Here is a 21,966-nt window from a genome sequence, read left to right as displayed (position 1 = left end):
ATTTGTGTGTGTGTGTGTGTTGGTGCTGTGTATGTGTGTGTCGGTGTGTGTGTGTGGTATATGTGTGGTGTGTGTGCATGTGTGCATTTGCATGCATGGTGTGTGTGGTGTGTGTATGTGTGTGGTGTATGTGTTTGTGTGTGTGTGGTGCGTGTGTGTGGTATATGTGTGGCACATTTGTGTGGTGTGTGTGCATGTGTGTGGTGGTGGTGGTGTGTGTGTGTGTGTGCATGGCACCCTGGCTGGCAGCTCTGCGGTGTGACCTGCCCGCCCTGGTGCAGTGTTTAATGCCCACCATTCACCTCCACAGGAGCCACAGGGAAAGCCAGTGTCTCAGGGCCCACGGAGCCTGCTGACAGCGCCCTGCACCCACGCATGTCTGTGGGTTCTGCACCTCCTCCGCCAACCTGGCCAGCAGCACAGGGAGCATCACACAAAGGGGCGCTCCTGCACCTCTACCCCAGCCCGGGAGCCGCAGGACGCCTGTGGACAGCATGGTCCTCAGGTCCCCTCTCCTCAGAGCCCAGGATTCCTGTCTGAGACCCTCGCAGCCCCGCCCGAGGAGGCTCATCAAAAGCACAGAGCAGGCGGGGCTGGGCTGGTCCTCCTCCCTGAGGGCACATGGCTGGGGAAGGGCACAGGAGGACTGAGGCCGGGGGGCACTCTTAGGCTCCACCCTGAGTCTTCCCGGAGGGGGGGACCTGCTGGGGAAAGGATCAAGCCATTCTTTCTCCTCTTCCCCAGGAAGAGAGATGCTACAGGGCTCACACCGGGGGCTCACACCGGGGGCTCACACTGGGGGCTGGGGGCTCACACAGAGGAGTTCACACTGAGGGGCTCACACTGGGGGCTCACAACAGGGGCTCACAATGAGCTCACACTGGGGGCTCACACTGGGGGTTCACACAGGGGGCTCACATTAGAGGCTCACACAGGGAGCTCACACTGGGGGCTGGGGGCTCACACAGAGGAGTTCACACTGAGGGGCTCACACTGGGGGCTCACAACAGGGGCTCACAATGAGCTCACACTGGGGGCTTACACTGGGGGTTCACACAGGGGGCTCACATTAGAGGCTCACACAGGGAGCTCATACTGGGGGGTTCACACTGAGGGCTCACACTGGGGGGCTCACACTGAGGGGTTCACACTGAGGGCTCACATTGGGGGCTCACACTGGGGGCTCACCCTTCATACCCCAAGTCCAGCATTGTCACTAGAAGACTCAGACTCAGAGCAGCCACTCAAGGACTCTCCCCACCCCCAACAGGTTTATTCCAACCAGAAACCTGTCTCTGAGCACCAGGGTGGCAAATGGCTGGCATGGCACAGACCTAAGAACGATTCTGTCCTGCCCTCCCATCTCCAACTCATCACGGAAGCACAGCCCAAGGTGCCCACCCTCGGTGCTCACAGCAGAGGGTAGGAATTGTAGAATTCCTTAGGATGTTCTGTCTGAAAAGATAAAGAAGTCTGATTAGATTTAGATAAATTATCTGTGACTCCTCTCTTGCCTCCAACTCACATTGATTGAGCAGCATCATGATACCAAGCACTAAGCCAGGTATGCAAAGATGGGCGAGGCAAGGCCCTCCGGGAGTCCACACCTGAAGGGGAAGCTGAGGGTCCTGCAGGAAATGGAGCCGTCTTTCTGGAATCTTCCTCTGCGTGCGAGCTGTGGGTTCCTGCTGTGGCACACTTAGGTCCAGTGGCCTTGAAGCTTCTCTTGTTTCTTGCCGCCTAAGGCGTTTCAGGACCAGGGCCGAGCTTGCATTCTCATCATGCCTAGCTTAGACGGAGCGCCTGGTAAATGCATGTTAAATGAAAGGAAGGAAGAAAAGAGAGAGAAAGGGGAAGGAGGCACACCTCTGGCTACCAGTGTAGATTAGAGGACTCCCCTACAAATGAACAAGATGGGAAAAGCCAGTGTGGCAGCCACTGGCTCTTCTCTTATGTCACTAGAATGTCCCAGGGACGGTGAGGTCTTCTGGCCCTTAGGACCGGCTTTGCTCTGTGACCCGTCACAGGACAGCTTGTGGTGGTCACACTCCAGACAATGGACAAAGGGGCTGCCAGCTCCCGGGAGCTGCCAGTTAGAGTCAGGAAACACCAAGAAAGAGCCCTACCCCCGATCCCAGTGACCTGCGTTAATGAGACAGGAAATGGGACCAAAAAGCCACTCCCTCTCCAGGTGCCCATCATGCATTTTACCACTTCCCACCGGCTCCAGCATCCACCCCGAGCCCCTGGAGGGCGGCTGCAGTGAGATGCCCGCCAGCACTCTGAGACCTCATTTCACAACAGATAGCATGTCCCGCCTCCCTCAGGCAGCACCCAAGTTCGAGTCCAACGTATCTGCTCAGATGCATCTATTCAGAGTAGACTGTCCATTCTGCAAAGGGGGAGACACTTTACTGACCTTTTGTTTTTAGTAGCAAGTACTCAGTAAAGGTTGATAAATGGACTTTCCTCCTTGGATAAATAGGTAAAACAGTATTTTAATTTTTAAAATATTAGCTGAGCATCTACTGGTAAATGCATGCTAAATGAAAGGAAGGAAGAAAAGAGAAAGGGAAAGGAGCATTTTGTTTTCCAGAAATTCCTTAGTCTAAGAGGAACCAGGTCCTCAGCCCACAGTTGCAGTAAAGCCTGGTGAGCACCGTGGGGAGGGCGGAGGGAGGGGCACTAGGAAACATGAAGTAGACTATGTGGGTGGTCACTGTAGCATCTCCTCGTTCTGGACAGAACACGTCCTCCTCTCCAAGCAGCCGATTTGTCTTCAGTTCTCAGGGCTCTGAGAGCTAAACCAAGCCTGTTTCCTTCACGCTGTGCTGCTAGGAACAGCCGGACCGGCAGCCCCTCTACAGCGTCAGCCAGGCAGCTCCTTCCTCCCAGCCAAAAGCAGGGCATCTGCGTTCCCTTCCCCACACTAGCACCCCCTTGCTTTTGCTTTCCTGCCTGAATCTTCTCCCCTAACTCCACAGTCACTTAGTACATGTCTTTGCATCACTTGTATCTTTTGGTAAGCTGTTTGATTCCACTTTGGAATGAGACAAGAGATAAATAAATAAATCAGATACATCACAGGTACCGTGGATACACAGAGAATTTTATCGCTGATGTCATCATCCCCCAGAAAGGAAGTCATACAGGCAGAGGACAACAGGGGAAAAGGAACACAGGGGCGGCGGGGCCAGGCCCTGAGCCGGCGGTGCGGTTCTGTCTACGGTAACACTGTCTTCATCAAGGTCTTCCTGGGTGACCCTGTTTCTAAACAAGGCATTCAACACAGGAGACCGCTTCCCCTCCAACACCCGGGGGGCATGGGGAACAGGCCCAGGAGCGCCGCCATCACCTGGTGTCACCTCCACCCGCGCCCTGAGGGAACTGCTCCCTGGGCCAACGCCTCCTGGGGAGCCAATGTCCCTCCTCACACAGCACCCCCCCGCATCAAAAAGGAGCTGCTCGGCCAGCCGTTCTGCCGAGAGGGGCCTGTAACGGGAGACATGAGACCGCAGGTCTCTGCGGAGGCTCCACCCCTGCCCCTGAGGACTGCGATGCGCTGGCAGGGAGTGTGGCCGCACAGAGAGGTGACAGAAAAACTGCAAGGCCAGGATAGGCATGCGAGGCCAGGGCACTGCACCTGCTGTATGTTCCTGCAAGGCCCCAGGCTTCACAGAAGGAATTAGGAAAGGTGACGCAGAAACGCACATATACATGTGTAAACACGTATGTGCACATATACACCTACACATATGTGTGCACGTATAAACACTCATCTACATATAAACACACATGCACATATAAGCACATACATACACGTATGAACACACACGAGGGACCGTCAAGCTTCAGGCGCCTATGGAAACGAGGCGCACCCCTGCCTGAAAGACACGCTAGATTCGCACCGGCAGCCGGGGAGGCCGAGGGGAGTCAGGAGACGGCCTGGGGACTCTGGGCCTTTCCTGTGCTTTACAGCCAGCCACAGCCCGGGGTGACCAAGTCTGTGACGGAGATGGGCCAGAAACATGATTTGTTTGGGGACAACTGAGTACAGTCCACAGAATTTCCTTGGAAGAATCACAATTTGAAGGGCTGTCACTCAATGGGAATGAGCATTTCCTAGAGAAACCCACATTTAAACGTCCTGAGTAAAACCCGCCCCAACTCCACCTCTCCTCAGCTGTGTGGCTGCAGGGACAATCATTACACTCCCTGTATCTCGCTGTCCTTGTCCTAAAGCCTGTGTGTGGTCAGGGCTCCGTGCCTCAGCCGTGTGACCTGCGCCCAGGACCCAGCTCAGAAGGGAGGGCAACGCTGCGCTGACACTGTCCCAGCGCCAGCGGCGGGTGACCGCCTCCCCTGGCCCGGAGCCCTCGCCCTTCCGCAACTGGACTGGGTAAACAGGAGGATAAGGTGACAGCGCAGCCTGCAGCGGCCGCCTCCTCGGCTGACCGCCAGGGCACGCAGCCTGTGCGTCCGTGGGTTCCAGGAGCCGGGACGCCCCCAGGCCGGCCTGTCCGGGGAACTGGGGTGACCCAGCTCCTCGGCCAGTTTGGTCCAAAGAGACAAGCAGCTATTTCCTGCCAGCAGCCCGGCCCGGCCTGGCAGACCCCGGTTGGACACCGTCACGGGTCTCGGAAACCGAAGGGACGGGAGATCCCATAGCTCGATAGCTCGAGGCATTAGTCAGCCCAGCACCTCCTGGCGGCGGGAGGCGGGGAGCAGGAAGAAGGCTGTGCAGCAGGAGGCGCACGGTGAGCGCGGAGCTGAGCGCGGACCCGCACTTGTTAAAGTAATGACGGGAGCGCACGCGCACTGTCCGCACGCCGGCTGGACGCACCGGAGTGCGAGCACCACCAGCTCCGCACCTGCCACCAGACGCTCCTCCCGCTCCCAGGGAGCTCCGGACGGAGGCAAAGGTCACGCTCGCTCTCAGCCGCCCCTCGGCCAGGGCACCGAGCGCACGCTGCCCAGGTGAGCAAATGTCACCACGCACCTGCTCACCGGGTGGTAAATGCCAGCCGCCTGGGAAATGCCAAGCGCTCTCGGGTCACAAGTTGGGCAAATAGCAAATCGCTGGGTGGTGGGAGGCCCCGCTGGAGGGAGGACGGGAGCAGAGGACGGAAGCAGAACAGCAAGGGGGTCCTGGGCACAGGTTCGGGGAAGGGCAAGGAGCCCAGCTGAGCGAGAACTCGGCTGTGCTGTCCTGGGCCAGGAGTTGGGGGGAGTCAGCAGACGTCACCAGCCCCTTCCTGAGCCCCGAGCTCCTTGTGGGTCAGCCCGCGACTGGCACACTGGGTCCCGTCACCTCGCTCATCGTGCCTCCCATGGAGACGGCCCACAAAGCCGCCAGGATGAAGGGGCCAGAATGGAGGACACTCGGCCGTGCCCACACCCTCCCGGGGCTCTAAAATGGGGAGGTGGCCTGGTGTGGAAAATTCAGCCACCAGGGCAGGCATAGGCCTCCCGTCTCCACTTGCTCAGCCTGAGGACCTGAGAGCTCGCACCCCTCCCCAGGACAGGTGGGCTCAGCACACAGTCCAGAGCCTCCACAGCAGCCGCCTCTGGAACCCCCAGGAAGGGCGAGTGGAGGTGACTAGAGGTGAGAAGAGGATCCCCAGCACTACCTTCCTTCCTCCCATCACCCAGGGCTCCCACTGCTCCGCGCCTGTGTCAGTCACCACCTGCCTCGGCCAGAGGACGGTGACCTCGCCCTCGCAGGTCCCTGCCCTTCGCCGCCACAGGGGTGAGACCCGTCCTGTGAGGCGGAGCAGAGGCTGGGCTGGGCAACTCGGAGCAGAGGGAAGTCACTCCCCACTCCTGCTCTCCACCGCCGCCAGGGGCCTCGGGCTGGCCAGGGCCTGGCTGCCTGGGAGGCTGTCACTGCAACAAGAGGAAAGCACAGACTCCATTTAGGAACAACTCTCACACATCAAGACATCTTTCCTGGCAGAGCTGCCCAAGAAGAAAAGTAAAGTGATGTGGCTCCGGCCGAGCCTGATGGCAGCCGCTTCCTGCCCGGCTCCAGCCAGCTGTGGGGGAGGGGATGCCCCTCATGAAGGCAGGGCGGGCAGACGCCCCAAGTCTGCTCTCTGCTCTCCAAGGACTCCTGCAAACCTAAGGCGGCGGCAATTCCTCGGCCAGGACAGGCCGCCGTGGAGGCAGCAGGGCTGTCTGAGGGCCCGGCCGCCCCCTCCCCCCCCACCCCCCCCGCCATTACAGGCTGAGGCCCTCGAGCAGGGCTGTCTGACCCACATCACGGTTGTTTGGGTTAAAAATCTCCCGGGGAGATGAGGGGCCCCCGCAAGGGCTGAGGGACAGAGGAGAGCTCAGGAGGGCGCTGAGGAACCTCAGATGCTGGTCCTGGGGTATCTGGTCCCTCCAGCCATGAAGCGTGATCTGGAATCTTCCCTGCACAGAGACACAGCACCGGACCAACAGGAAGAAGTTGCAAATTCACATGCCTACGCTGAGCACACCCTCCCCACAGTGCACGCTCCTGACCTTCACCTGGAGCGCAACCACCATGAGCCCGTGCTCCCCCCACCCCAACTCTGCACCACATGTGCGGCCTGAGCTGAGGTGCTTCATGAAGGCCGTGAGTCCCTGGGGCCTCTCCCTGGGGGCGGGGACCCCTCCTACACCCACAGGTCACCCTGGATAGAGGGGCTGGCGGGAGCCACGGGGAAGGTGGAGGACACTGGACACTGGGCACGTCCCGGCGTCCCAAGCATCCCAGTCCCACCTGTCACAGGCCAGCCCTCCTCCACGAGCGGACTGCTGCCAAGCCCCAGGCCCCGCGGGCAGCACCAGCCCCTGAGCCGGGCTCACCACGGCTCCTGCCCTCCCCAAGCTCCGGGCATGCTGGAACCTTCCCGCTCTAGCAGCTCCTTCCGCCTAGCCGAGCCTCGGCCTGTGTCCAGTCTGTGGTCCTTCCTTCCCTCTTCTTGGCCTCAGGACGAAGCTGTTTTAATTCCACCCTCCCATGATGTGGGTGCCCCTGGGCCTCCACCCTGGGTGCTGTGCACACACCCTCCCCTGCACCCAGTAGCCCCCCGGGGGCAGGGCGACAGGCAGCTGGGAAGGGGCCGCCTGAAGGACAGCTGTCTCTCCGCCTGCTGTCGCCTGCGGCCACAGACGGCCTTGAGAAGGCCCAGCCGCAGCCGGGCCTTTGTGGGGCCTGAGAGCCTTGCTTTGGTAGGGACAGAAGTTTAGGGCCACCTTTCCACTCGGTGAACGATGTGATTACAGGGAAGATTCCCTTACACTGTCCACACCTGGTGTCCAAGCACCTGCGGCCCAGGACACTGACTGACTGCCCTCCAGGCCCAGGCACAGTCCCTCACCCGCAGGCGCACGCCGGTCCCAGCCAGGGCGCCACACCTGCTGGCCGGCTTTCCCAGGGAAAGGCCGCCCCCTCTGCCACGCTCAGTCTCCAGGAGCCCCTGACAGGCGGGGAGGGGTGGGGGGGAAGGGGGCGATATTTCAGGTTTCAGGGAGGCGAGTGGTGAACAAGTTCACTCAGTTCCAAGATGGAAACCAAGCCCCAGCTGCCTGGCCTCCTGGGCTGGGGAGGCCTGGGCCCCGTGAGCTGTGGCATGTCTCTGTGGTTCCTGAAAGCAAGGTCCAAGCCAGGGTCCGAGCTACACACACACTGCGCCAAAGAAACAAAGTCAGCAGGCGGATGGCACCGCAGCCTCAACCAGCCTTGCCAGGCGATGCTGACTGCTTCAGTGAAAATACATCAGACCTGGCCACGTCACTCAGTGCCTAGACAGGGGTGGGCAAACTTTTTGACTCGAGGGCCACAATGGGTTCTTAAACTGGACCGGAGGCCAGAACAAAAGCATGGGTGGAGTGTTTGTGTGAACTAATATAAATTCAAAGTAAACATCATTACATAAAAGGGTACGGTCTTTTTTTTTTTAGTTTTATTCATTTCAAACGGGCCGGATCCGGCCCGTGGGCCGTAGTTTGCCCACGGCTGGGTTAGAGCATCCACTTGTGCACTAAAGGGTCGTGGGTTTGATTCTGAATCAAGGGCACAAACCTGGGTTTTGGGTCCATTCCCCGCCCCCGTCAGGGTGCATGTGGGAGGCAACCAATTTATGCCTCTCTCTCACATCAATGTTTCTCTCTCTCTCCCCCTCCCTTCTACTCTCTCTAAGAAAATCAATGGAGCCCAGCCAGCATGGCTCAGTGGTTGAGCATCAACCTATGAACCAGGAGGTCACAGTTTGATTCCTGGTCAGGGCACACACCTGGGTTGCAGGCTCGATCCCCAGTAGGGGACATGCAGGAGGCAGCCGATCACTGAGTCTCTCTCTTTATTGATGTTTCTATCTCTCTCTCTTTCCCTTCCTCTCTGAAATCAATAAAAGTATATATATATATTTTAAAATCAATGGAAAAAGTATCACTCCTGGGTGAGGATTGAAAGAAAGATCACTGATTTTTTGCCCTCCAGTTCGCCTTCTCAGTCCGACATGACTGATGGCAGTGGCTGCAGCAGCACCACACCCCCATACCTGGCTCTCTGGACGGGAGACGGGTCATGGCCACATCAGAACTGCCGCACAGGGAGGGGTGTTCTCGGACAGAAGCCAGCCGTGCAGGGACGGCAGGGCCCAGGGGCCACAGTGCGGGCACAGCAGGGCTCTCTGGAGTCAGCCTCTGGGAGTGGACACCTGAGACCACGGGTGAGCGGTCATTCTCAGAATGACACGCGGGCCTGATCAGCGGCAACCGCCTCGGAGCTCCTGCCCGGCCGGTGACCCCGTGCTGTGGCCCCAGCTGGGCCCAGGGTTTGCTGGGGGACAAGGGGCCCGCCCGCCCACCGTGCAGTCTCAGGGAACAGTTCAGATTGTCTTCAGCTCAAGGGGAAGAGCATAGAGCACGGCGTTGGGGGAGAAGGGAGGGAAGAAGGAAAGAGAAGGGGAGAGAGGCGCCACGCAGCAGTTGCCAGCAGCGAAGCATTCCTCCGGAAGGAGGCCTCAGATACGCTTTCTGGAACATTCTACCCAGCAGGAACAGATTGCAATCGCCACAGACCTACCAGACGCATCTGAGTAGGAAAGAAGCATGCGTCTTCCTCAGGCTGTGAAAACTACGCCCAAACACGGAACGGACGGATCTTCAGGGCCCTGCAGGACAGACTCGCCCACGCGTGGGCTGTGAAGTGGGCTCGTCCAAAGTGAAGACGCGGTGAATGTGAAATCCACGACGGACCTCAAGCCCCAGTAAAAATAAACAGCAAAGTGTCTCTGCAGTGTTTATGCTGATCACGGTGGAATATTTGACATATTCGGGTTTAAATAAAATGTACTATTAAAATTAATGTCCGTTTTCTTTTTCCTCTCCTAACTGGCTCCTGGAACATTGAAGACACTGGAGTTAAAACCACACATGGGCTCGCAGAGCAGCACTGTCCCCCACGGGTTTCCTCGCAAGAACCCCAGGGTGGGAGGGGGAGACCCCCAGACTTGTGCCTCCCACGCGAATAGACACAGGGACAGGTGGCGAGCTGGCAACCCAGGTGACGCTGGAGACCTCCCCTGAGCAGACAGAGCCTCGCGAAGGCAGGAGTGGCCACACTCTGCCACATGGTTTCAGAAAAACAATCGCCGTGGCCGTTTCCTGCGCAAACTCGATGAACTACGTGCTTTATATTCTTGTCCTGCCTCGTGCCTCCAGCGAGCCACACGGTGCCGTCATCTTTCCTGTCCAGGGGAGGACACGGAGCTCTGAGACCTCCAGTAACCCACTCACGTGCACAACAAGCCAGGGCGTGAGCCCACCGTCCCCAGAGTCCACGCTCCTGTCGCATCCTCACGGCCCACGTCTTCCTCTGGGGCCGAACACCTGGGATTACACAGCAGTCATCCCTTCGACTTACTGTTCTTCCTCTTCAACATGCAAACAGCTCTGAGCGCAGTTTCACCTGGATCCCAAGCATGCGCATGGCGGGCCTCATGGATTGACCAGCGCCCTGTCCTCCGAGAGGGGGCGGGGCTCAGAGGAGACAGCGCCTGGGCCCGGCGCCCAGAGGGCAGGAGCGCCCCGACGGGGCAGAGCCGAGCAGCCTTCACAATGTGCCTGGGGACTGCACCTGCGCCAGCCACCCCAGGAACAGCTGGCAGCTCCTCTTAAAACGCTAACCTCAGACCAGCACCCCCACTCCCCGGCACAGACCCCAAGAAACAGCGACAGGTCCCTGCAAAGCGAGTTTGCAGCGTCCACTGCCACCCGACACACAACACCTGGAACAGCCACCAGCTGGCTAGCAGGTGACACACTGTGGGCCAGCCGCACGGGGATGTCACTCAGTCGTAAAAGAGGAGGGCGTACAGCATCACTATAGTAACATTCACTACATGACAGCTGGCAACAAAGCATGCTGTCCGTTTCCATTTATGTGAAAACTAGAGGCCCGGTGCACGAGATTCATGCACTGGGTGTCCCTCAGCCCAGCCTGCGCCCTCTAGTCCAGGACCCCTCAGGGGATGGCCGCCAGCCGGCAGTCAGACATCCCTCTCGCAGTCCAGGGCTCTCGCAGTCCAGAAGCCCTTGCTCCTTGCCACTCGCCTGCAGCAGGCGGGAGAGGCTCCCCCCACCACTGCTGCACTCGCCAGCCGTGAGCCTGCTCTGGCTGAGCGGTCCTCCCCCTGTAGGAGCGCACTGACCACCAGGGGGCAGCTCCTGCATTGAGCCTCCACCCCCTAGTGGTCAGTGTGCATCATAACGACCGGTTGCTCTGCCATTGGGACAATTTTCATATTAGCTTCTTATCATGTAGGATGTCCAGAACAGGAAAATCTACAGACACAGACAAGTGGTCACTGAGGGCGAGGCAAAGGGAGAGACACAAACTGACTGGTCATGGGTACTGGGGTGATGAACATATTCTAAATTTAGATTGTGATGATGGTTGCACAATTTTGCAAGTATACTAAAATCACTGAATACACACTGTAAATGAGTGAATGCCATGGTTTATGAAATGTATCTCAAAAAAGCTATGAGAAAATAATAAATCTACTCCGTATCGAGGCTGCCATGGTGACGAGCGTCTTCCTTAAGTAAGGAACATATTAAGAAGACCAGAAGAGGTCAGGTCGCCCTAACCTCACTCTTCTCTTCCTGCTTGGAAACGTGTGCATTGAATGGATGCTTTTCACTGTGATTACATAACATCTCCAGTTGCCGATGCTAAGAAAACACCGTCGCTAACATATGCGATTCTAGAGCTTTTCTGTGCTTGTAGTCCAGTTTGCGGATAATTGCAGTCTTTGTCTTTGCTCGTCCCCACTTTCTCCCTCCCTTCTTCCAGCCCAGCCCAGCCCCGCTTGGCCAGGATAGCTGTTTCTCGCTCTAAGAGAATGGCAAGAGAAACAAAAGACGGCGAATCTTAAATTCAGCAATTCTGGTCTCCTTTCAGCATAGCCTCGGCGCCTTGGAGTTGGCTTGGTCTGTGGGGACCATCTGGTGCAGGCCGCTCTTTCTTCATGTGAGGAAGCAGGGCCAGAGAGAATAAGCTAACAGTTACCAACTGTTTACTCTGTGCCAGGCACTGCAATTTACATGGATTATCTCATTGAATCCTAACAACCCTCTAAGACAGATACGACTATTAACTCCATTCTATAGATGAGGAAAATGAGGCACAGAGAGGTTTAGGAACTTGAATAAGGTCACACAGCTAAAAAATAGATCCGTGGCACGGCCCAGGTGGTCTGGCTTCGGAGACCAAGTCCTTCACCGCGGCTAGTATAGTGACTCCTAAAGTTAGTCAAGCATCTTGTAACTGTTTAGGGGTAGGTCTAAAACCAGAGCAGGTGTGCGATGCCCACCCCAGTCCCCACTTAATGACAAAAATGTCAGTGGAAGATGGGAGTGGAAGCTGTGACCTAAACCAAGATGGATGACTCTCCACGCATTGCAATGGTGACCCCACCGCCAGTCACGGGACAGAAGCAGCGCCTCCGAGCTGAGCAGCGGCCGGAAGCCGCTCCGCCAGGAAGGGAGCAGGTGTCACAAGCTTGTGACAGTCCACACTGCACTCTCCTTCCTGGGAACCACTCTGCTGAGTCTGGGAAGTGACGCCTCGAAGAGGCAGAGGCGGAAGACGGCACCCGAGCCCTCACACGCCCACTGGCCACCGACGGTCCTAGGCCAGGAGGGGCCTCTGGCCCGGAAGAGTTCACACAGTGCCGTCCGAGGAGATGGAGTCAGATATGAGTCCCGAGATAATCTATTACAGAGCCCACGGCAGCTTTTATTTATACAGCCTGGAGAGTGCAAAGCTCTTTGCAAACAACTCATTAATCTGCCACTTATTTTATTTATCAATCAGTGGGCTCCTTACACCTCACATCTCGGGTGGAGCCAATGACGTCACTCCTGTCACCCAGGCTACACCATGGATGGGGGGCACAGGGTCACGTGGGAATGAGTGACAACTGCCCTGGGAGCTGGGCCTGGACGCTGCCTCTATCAGGTGGCGTTCTGGGTAAAAGAAAATTATAAAAAGGAACAGAACTATATTTAGATTCACTTCCCCAACTTGAAAACACAGCGCATCCATGAAAAGAAGTTTGAGACCAAAGCTAAGGCGGAATTCTCCAGCCGCATGTGAACCAAGTCTCAGGCCAAGCCAGGGCCAGGCTTTCAGCGACAATGAGAACTCCTTCCCACGTAAATATGTTCAATATCCAAGTTTTGGTTCATTTGCTTGTTTGGGGACATTTTTTGTAATTTGCCAACAACAACCAGAAGTTCATGTTGACAGTAGAGGTGGAGGCCACAGTGTGACAGGCCTGGTACCAGCAGGGAGCTGAACACACAGCACAGCGGCCCTCCCCCAGCAGCCCACCCTCTGGGACCCTCCCCCACCTCTCCACCCACACCCCACTTCCTAGGTCACGAGCCTCCCCCTCACCCCACCTCTTCCAGCGTCCTCAGTCTCATTTCCCACCCGCACAGTCACCCCCTTGGTTAGAAGACATGACACCAAGTTCCCCAAATCCCGTTCTGGTAGGTCTGACCCTAGTGCTCAGAGCACCCTCCTCCCCTCTCAGATGCCAGAATTTGCCCCGAAATGGATTATCCAACACCGACTGGAGAGAAGGGACACTTCTCATCACAACCATCACGCTCTATGCCCCGATGACAATGAACAGCACATGGTCTGATCCCAGTGCTCGGAACGTAAAGCTGAGGTGAGCTCCCATGTTGGGCTGCTCCCCGCCTCTCTCAGACCCTGGACACACACACACGTACACAAACATGCACACACGTGCACACATGTGCATGCACACATGCACATACATGTGTGCACACATACACACACGAGTTCTGCTATAGAGAAACTTCTGTGAAAGCCACCGGCCATTTCTGCTCCGCAAGGCGTCTGCAGAGGCAGCTGGGAATTGTCTAAGTTCCTTCTCCTTGTCCCATGCTCCCCCCCTCACCGTCAGAACCTCGCCCTGTGGTGCACAGCTTCCGCCCAGAGCCCGACCCACAGAGAGCACACATGTACACATGTGCACGTGTGCTCACACACACAAATTATTCTCCCGTAAGTAATCGCTTTACTGACAGGAGCGGCAGGCGAGACTGGAGGGAGGTGTCGAAGGGAACGGGGTGGTGACTAACAGCTCTCCGGTGGGGGTGCTCACCAAACACAGAGGAAAAAGACCGAGAGGACAAAGGGTGTTAAGAAAGCAGAAAGCGTTTTCTAATGTCCTCCCGTGACTTAACTCCAGTGCAGAAAACGCTGAGCGTGCCAGCGAGCCCTGAAGTTCTAAAATTAAAGCTGTCCGCCTCCCAGCTCCTTGCTCTCCGTAAATCTTCTCCGAGGAACTGGCGCACGGGATTTTTTGTTTTCCTAGTTTTTAAACCTGTGTGATTTTTGACATTGAAATAAAAAAGAGAAATCAAGGGGCATTCACCGAAATAATCAAGGTCTTTCTACAAAATGTGACCTTTGACTTTCTCCTCCTCTTGCACCCATGGCCCACTCCCAGCACATGCACACACAGGTAGACACGGCCTGGTGCCGGCAGACACGGGGCGGCTCCGGAAACAAAGAAAACGCGATGCCACATGGTCCCAAACCCCCCACAAATCTGTCCCAGGCGCAGACAGACCCCTCGGAACCACCGGAGACCTCGCGGCTCCCCTGCGGGGCTGGGCCCGCCTGCGGCTCCGCCAGGCATTCTTCCTTCGTCGCGTTTACTTAAAAAGCACAAAGGTATGAAAATAAAAACTTACCCACACTCTGAGGCAAGAAAACACAGGGGCTCTTTCTTTTTTTTCTCTAATATCCCCACGGTAATTTCTGACTCAAATACCTATCAATCAACCGCGCTGTCGCGCCGCTGCCGGCTCCGGGGGCTTGTGCCTGTGTTTCCTTAAACTTCCAAAAGGTTGGTGAGACAGTCTCAGCGAGTCTTCCTACTTGGCTCTGAGTTTCCCAACCAAAATCATTAACAAAAGCCGCAAACACACGCCATGCCCGGCTCCTCTGGGCTCCACCTGCCCAGCGGAGCCAAAGCGTGACCTCCTGACCCTCCAGGGGGGGACACAACACCCCACAAAGCCTGCCCTGCGCCCTGCGCCCTGCGCCCTGCGCCCGGCCTCCAGGGGCCAGAGGGAGAGAGAAGCTGGGAAACCCTTGGCAGATGCAAGGGGGCTCGACAGGAGCGACACCACGAAGGAACATACGTGCAGGACCACCCCGTGACCCTGGGCCACCCCGTGACCGTGGGCCACCCAGTGACCTTCCACTAGCTCTGGACCAAGAGAGAGAGACACTCCCGCAACTTTGCAAGCCGCGTGCCTGCCTCCCATCCACACAGGACGTAGGAGGCAGGAGGCAAGCCTGCGGGGCCGGTGGCAGAGCCGAGCTGGGAGGTGAGCGGCTGCTCTGGGACCCCCGCGCGGACTCCCACCTTTAACCGGGGCGCCCTGCACCCCAGGCAGGCTTCTCCTCCCCTCCCCGAAGCATGCGGAAGACAGAGGGGGGAGGCCTTTTCTCTTTTCCTTTTTTTACTTCTAAGTTTCACCCATGGATGCCCTCCAACCCAAAACTCTGTGTGTGTCTCCCCTTACCACGGGGCAGTGAGCCTACCATTTTCAATTTACAGCCTTGACAAAGTATTTTTAAAAATATATTATTCTAGAGGCAACATGCGAACCCTTAATTTAGATTTTTTTAAAATCTCCAAATATAAATTAAATGACCGAGAAATTAAAAAACAAAATACATATTCCGACAAGACATTACACCTTGGGAGAACGGCGTGGCCAGCGTGGCTGCTCTCCCACCAGCTCAGCCTCAGGAGCAAGGACCACTCTCCGGCCCACCCGGCCAGGTCTCCCGCAGGCGCGCCCACTTCCACCGACTCCCCGGAGGCTTTCATTAGGAGGCTGGAATTAAACACTGTGGCCACAACATCCAGGTAAGTGCCCCGATGGGCTTCCTTTCAATAAAAATCTGATAAAGCGTCCTCAAAAATAGAGTCTCTTTAGCCTGGATTCTCAAATATGTCTTTATGTCTTGATTCCACATTTTATAAATCAAGATCAGTGGACACATATTAGATTAGAACCCAATGTCACCAAACCAAATACTCATAATAAATAAGCATCAAGATTAAAAAAAAAAAAAAGGAAAAATAATAATTAAAAAAAAGACAACAAAAATGTGTATCTGTACTTCGGTTCCCTGCTCTAGGCGAACAGAAAAAGAAAAACTAAAAAGTCTGACAAACTGAAACAGCCCTTGATATCTGTATGCACAGCCCATAAATCTCTTAAAAGGTGTCTCGCAGCTAAAACAATGCAATTAGCGGCTGGCAATAAGGTCAGCGTGCGAGCAACCTGGCGGCCGCTGCCCGGAGCTTTGTCTGGGATGCGCTGTGCAGCGCAAACAGCACTCGACAAAGGAGCTGCTCGCTAATTTTTCATACAATTCAGGCCCCGAGTAATTACATAGTCCATCACACGGTCACATCTTGAAACTATTTATTTTTCAAAAGAGAAACACAGAGAGCTCCAGAGAGAAAGCCGTGCGCCTGCCCCTTTATGTGCGCCCATCAATGTGTATCACCCGCATGCAATCATATTTATTGTCACTTTCATCCATGTCATGCCCTTGCTTATATGGTTTAGATATGAATTATTGACTGTTACACTCCTTGTTGTGAAAAATAAATAAATAACGAGGCTGTCAGGTACTTGCCGCAGCGAGCCCGCCAGCCAGGCCCGCCGCTCACCTCCACCGCCGCCCGGGCCCTCGCCTTCCCGCCCTGCTAGCAGATCGCCTTCTCAACTCTTTCTTTTCAAGAGACGCAGAATCACCCTCTTTGGGAAATTAAGGATTAAAATAAACAAACGAGAGGACATGGCGACATGTCCCGTCCGGAGCAGCTGTCCTTGAAGCACACCTCCCATGGGTGGCTGGCTGCTGTGTTATAATTGTGGCTTTAAAATTTAAAGGCCCTCCTGGGATGTGTCATAAGTGTGTCAGTCCACGCTATGAGGTCTAGAAAGTAAAAGCACAACAGAAAGCGCGATCTCCTGGCATCACACTCTCCCCAGCCCAGCCGCCCCCCTGCTGTGCACCGCAGGCGCTCCGGGCACAGACACCCCGCGGCACAGGTAGCAGCCAGCACCCGGCCCTCGGCCTGCTTCCTGTGACGGCAAGAGAAATGGAAAGGGAACTTTAAACAACTCCCCCCACGGAGTGTTTTAAATGTGGGCCAAAACATATCCTTTCGGAAACAGCCTTTTACTTTCATATTTCTCCCCGAAAGGCACTAATTCTATAAACTTCCTTCAGAACCTCTATGTCCACCCTACGTCAGGGCCAGGCACAGGGTGAAGGGAAAGAAACGAGCAACGCTTGACAATAACTGTCTGAGAAACTTGGTGCTTCCCTTACAGGAAACAGGCCACCAGGACGCCGTGTGGGAACACGCGATCCATCTTGAGAGAACTCCCATCTGCAATTTTAATATTTAAATAATGGGCTCCTGATTGCCGGGGAAGTGAGTCAACTGGCCAACGAAAATGCTTCAAGGTCCTACCTGTTTTTTCCTTGATCTCACACAGCACGTTAAACAGGGCAGGCTTCATTCGGTGGCAGTTTAACGCATGTTTTCTACAAAAAAGAAACAGTATCATAGCTCAGGTGGACTTTTCAGGATCAAACTGCTGATAATGCACAGGGGCTAAATGAACATTTAAGCCAAAATTATATCCCAAGCATAACTCCGTGGCAGCTTCAGTAGTTTTATGGCTTAATATAGAGAACCCGCCACAGAAAAAGAAATCACGGTACTCAGCAGGGCGAGCGGGGTTTAACGACAGAAAAGCGCTCACCTAAATACTGCCCACGCAGGCAAAGCTGTTTCGGTTTTTAAGGAGCTTAATCAAAGCGGAATTCTTAAACCGAAAACGCCATCCAGGGCCATGCGCACGCACAGCCCAGAGCACGGGTTAGCAGTTTTATAAAATCTGTGTTCACCACCACAGCCCGCGAGCTGCCTGCCTCTCGGTCTGTGTGTGTGTTTTCAAATTTAATTCATCCATGTGCTCGAATTCATTCCGCGGATTCCCCCATATTCTCATAAACACAAGATGCTTGAAAGGTCTTCTGAGCAAAACTGTCAATTTATAAAATTTCAGTCCCCGAGTTAAAGAGTATGGAAATGCATTGCCAGGGGGCAGGCGTGCCCATATGGGGAGTAAATTCATTTCTCTGTGTTCACATTATGTCTCTTGTGCACACAACGCGTATTTGCAGGTGGTGGAAATTAAATTATTTACAATTAGGACCTAGCACCCATTGGGGGGAAAATAAATACAATTCTGCCTCTTAGATTAGCGGTTTACCTGGTTCTCCAGCGTGTTTGCATTCAGAATGCACTTGAAGAACAAAACAATACCTTTCCCCTCATTTTACTATGGAAGCACTTAGCAGAAGGATATTGTTTTGGAAACAAAATACTGATCGTATCAGCTATTAGTTAAAGGAATTCTGTGTACTAATTAAAATTAATTTGTAAAGATAAATGGAAACCCCTGGCACTTGAGATGCATGCAAATCTTTTTTAATCCCTTTGAACGTAAAAAATAAATAAATAAAAAATAGATGCCGTGCTCATGAAGAACAGAAACCAGAAGGTCTGTGCTCCGAAGCAAAGGAGGAATACGCTGAGAGTATCAAAACAAACACATACATTGTGTGTAAAGTGCTAATGGGTTACTTTGTAGATAACGCATGTATGTAAAGAAGGTGCAACTACAGAAAGAAACATCAGATCCAGTATCTGCGGAGCAGTTATGTTGTTAAACCAGAGAGAAAGGAAAATCAGATCCACTTTTGCCGAGTAGTTACATTGTTAAACCAGAGGGAAGCCTAGTGGTGACCTGGCTCTGGGGGTGCAAAGGGGTGGAAAGACTTTAATGTAGCAAAGATCTCGGGGCGCGGGGGGGGGGGAGCTTTTTAAAATAGTTTTCTCATGTATATATAGGCCCAAATACAAAGAAAACACAAAATCAATAGAGCCTACACAGCTTAACAGGAACACTGCATTTATTTCCACAGCACATCAGTGAGGTTAGAGAGGGAACAGAAATTTCCCTAATCCCAAACTGTGTCCCCGACTCTCTTGGCATTTAGGCCATTAAAAGAGGGAACCCGCCAAGCCTTGGTCACCCTCAGTTTTACAAAAAGGAGTAGGACTAAGCATCAGAAAAGTGGGGATTCGCCCATCTCACCGCCCATCTTACCGGCCCTCCACTCCACAAACTTGTGAATAAAGCAGCTTACTGGTATGACGGAGTTTATTTTTCTGGAACAATGCAATGGAGAAATCTGTTCCAATTCAAAAAGCGCATGCCAGTGGGTTCGCTTCCACTTACCATACCTACTAGCTTTTCTTCAGAAAATAAAATTCTAAAAGAACAGCGATTAATTGGGGAAAACTTGCCCCAATTTAAAAAAATTTAGAACAGCTCTGGCCTTTGAACATTTCCGAGTTTTCAAACCCCCGTAAGCCCAGCGCTGGGAGTTTGCATGTGGCATGTCTAGCGGTTGAAATAAGAGTGGGATTCCTAACAGCCACGCTTTTAACTGTTTCTTCTCATTTCTCAACTCAAATTCCTATTTTCCTAAGACAAAAATACGTATAATGATGTCTTTCCCATGTGACTAAGTCCTTTGAGGTATAGGAATTGTGTTTTTATGTTTTAAAAAAATAAAAGCAAAAAAAAACTAAGATATTTAACAAAGCTGGGTCACTGTAAACACATCTGTGGTCATTGGATTGTTTAAATTCTTCCTTTCGAGCTGGGCCTTGAGCAAGCTGCAGTGGGTTGCCACTGAGTCTGTGTTTCATTTGGAAGGGAGTTTGCTGTAAAGCCCTGGCGTGGAGACTACGTTCCTGGCAGCCGGCTAAGTTGAGGAGCCCATGGCTTATTTGTTACGTTTCCTTATTAAAGATCGGCTAGTCCTCCGCATCGGAACAGGTCACATTCCCACGCGCCTCCATCTCCCAGTTCACTGAGTGGTCCTGGAAGAGGCAGGGAGAGCAGGCTCCTTTCTGCCCCCACCCTTTTTAAAGGATCAGACATTCTGTGCCACTGAGGTCAGGAACCCGACTCAGATTGAGACAATAAAGTTAAACTAAATGTCCTAGTTTCTTAAAACTAACAAATACGTCTAAAAGTAAAATTACCTCTTTTATCTTTCCATCAACCTTTTTTTTTTTCACGATAATTAAATGGATACAGAGTATTTTCTGGAGAGTTGACAACTAGTGACAAAGAATTATCCTGCTTTTTTAAGAGGGGAGGAAGGGGAAGAAATAAAAATTAATTTTGGAGGAGTGCATCCAGGGGGAAAAAAAAATCAAAAGTCTCTAATTTGGGTAAGGAGTCAACTAAATGTGTAAATAGCGTGAACCTGGGACATTTTATTTTGTCGTGTCACGGGGACCCTCACCCAGAAGACACGGAATCTGCTGAAAACTTGAGCATCTGCTCGCTCCGAGGCACTTTGTCGAAGCAGTAAAAAGTGCCGCCGCCGCGGGCCGTGGCAGCAGGTCGCGTGCCGAGTGTGCGTGGACGCGGCGAGTGCCTCCGTGTCCGCACGCACAGCGGCCACCGCGCGGCGGGGACGCCCGCGGAGATCACAACGCGCCCCCACGCAGTCCTCAAAATGGGGAAAGAAACAACATTTTACAAGAAGGCGCTGTGTTGCTTAGCTTCCCATTGTTTCCCCGGCGAGAGGGACACACACACACAGACACACACACACACGCACACACACACACACACGCACACACACAAGAAAGGGGAAGAATAGGCTGCCTCTCACCTGGCCTGCGCCTCGTCCAAACTCTGGTCGGTGATGGTCATGATCTGCTGGAGGATGTCCCCGATGTCCTGCTTCCTGCCGCCCTCCCCCTCGGTGCCCGCGGCCCCGTCCTGCAAGTGCTGGGACAGGCCGGGGTGCCCGGCCATGCCGACCCCCGCGTGGGCGTGCATCAGCCTGGGCTGCTCGTCCATCTCCGAGCAGCGCAGCCCGGCCGGCCCCGGCTCCTGCGCGCGGTCCCGGGAAGCACCGGCTCCGATCCGGCCGGCTGTCTCCGAATCCTTTTCAGGATAAACAGGGCAGGCAAAGAAGCCCAGAAGAAAAAATCCCTCTGCCTCTCCGGGCAGGGTGGTGGGGGGAGGGGGAGGGGGAGGGGGCGGGGGCGTGGAGGGGTTGCGGGGCGAAGGGGGAGGGCGGCCGGGGAAGGGTGTCGACTCCAAAGAGCAAGGAAAATAAACCACCTTCCCACTGGACGCAAGAAATCGGAGCTGGCTCAGGGCGTGCAGTCCGGCTCCTCCGGGCAGGCAAGGGCTGCGCGCTCAGATCGCCGGCTTAATCCCTTTGCAAACAGGCAGCGATCGGGAGGAGGCAGAGCCAGGCAGGGGGCTTGCGAGGCAAACTTTCCCCCGCCCGCGGCCCCAGCCCCCACCGGCCGGCGATCGCAGAGGGGTGGGCGAGCAGAGCCACAGCCCCCCGCCGCGGCGGGCACCGCGCCGGCTCGCTCCTCCTCCGGCTCCGCAAACTCCGGCAGCCCCGCCAGCTCCTGCTTTTGTTTAGCTCAGGCTCAGGACTCCAGAAACACACAGAAACCACAGCCTGCGAGGAGGAGGAGGAGGAGGAGGAGGAGGAAGAGGAGGAGGAGGAGCGGGAGAAGGAGGAGGAGGAGGGAAGGGAAGGGGGGCCGCGAAGGGGGAGGGGCGGAGGAGGAGGCGGAGGACAGTGAGAGGGAGGAGAGGCAGGAGCCACGCCCCCTGTGCTGATTGGCCCTTTGAGAGACGGCGTGCCACGCCCCCTTCTGCGATTGGCCACTGGAGGGAAGACGGTCCCTCCTCCCTACTTTCCTGCCGCGCCTCCTCCGGGGCCTCCTTGGGCTCCTCCCCGGCGCCCTGTCAATCAGGGTTCAGAGGTGGGCCGGGGAGGAGGCCGCGCTGAGACTGGGTCCTTAAAGGTGCCATGGTCCCCGCTCCTTAGCCAGCTCCTCCTGGGCTTGCCTGCCCCTCTGAGGTCCTGTCCTTGAGAAAACGTGGCTGCACTTAAATGCAAGCGTATAGAATTAACAGGAAAGCACGCAGACCGGGAGGGTCTCCCCATCCCCGTCTTCCTTTTGCTGTAAGGTTGCCATTTAAAACTTGATCCTCTCAAATCCTCAGACCTCAGGGAAGCTGTTGAGGGCAAAAGTCCGTCAGCACCGAGCCCTTATGAAACACAGTCGAGCTGTTAATATCATTAATAATGATTTTGAATAAGTGGCCAGTGTAATAATAGATTGTTTTTAATCGCAGTAGAGTTAAGGAATAGGAGCTGTGACATTTTTGTTGCATGAAAACTAAATTACAGAGTATGAAACTAAATAATGCTAA

At 54.7% G+C, this 21,966-nt stretch overlaps 1 protein-coding gene across 5 annotated transcripts in view; it reads right to left on the bottom strand.

Moving 5' to 3' along the window:
* Positions 1-21,206, bottom strand: part of PBX1 (PBX homeobox 1) — a 205,352-nt gene extending 184,146 nt beyond the window's left edge. Inside the window, exons 1-3 of one of the 5 annotated variants that reach the window (XM_059674288.1) lie at positions 20,848-21,205; positions 20,390-20,667; positions 17,094-17,167 (exon numbers count right to left, since the gene is read on the bottom strand). In XM_059674288.1, coding sequence (XP_059530271.1) covers positions 17,094-17,167; positions 20,390-20,580 — 265 coding nt within the window. In that variant the 5' untranslated portion in view covers positions 20,581-20,667; positions 20,848-21,205. Of the gene's footprint in view, positions 1-17,093; positions 17,168-20,389 lie in introns of all 5 variants that reach the window. The other 4 variants (XM_059674289.1, XM_059674292.1, XM_059674291.1 and 1 more) reach the window with 4 other exon arrangements.
* Positions 21,207-21,966: the final 760 nt, after the last annotated feature.

This window comes from Myotis daubentonii, chromosome 18 (genome assembly GCF_963259705.1).
Source record: "Myotis daubentonii chromosome 18, mMyoDau2.1, whole genome shotgun sequence".
NCBI lineage: Eukaryota > Metazoa > Chordata > Mammalia > Chiroptera > Vespertilionidae > Myotis > Myotis daubentonii.
This window is presented reverse-complemented; position numbering and strand designations above follow the sequence as displayed.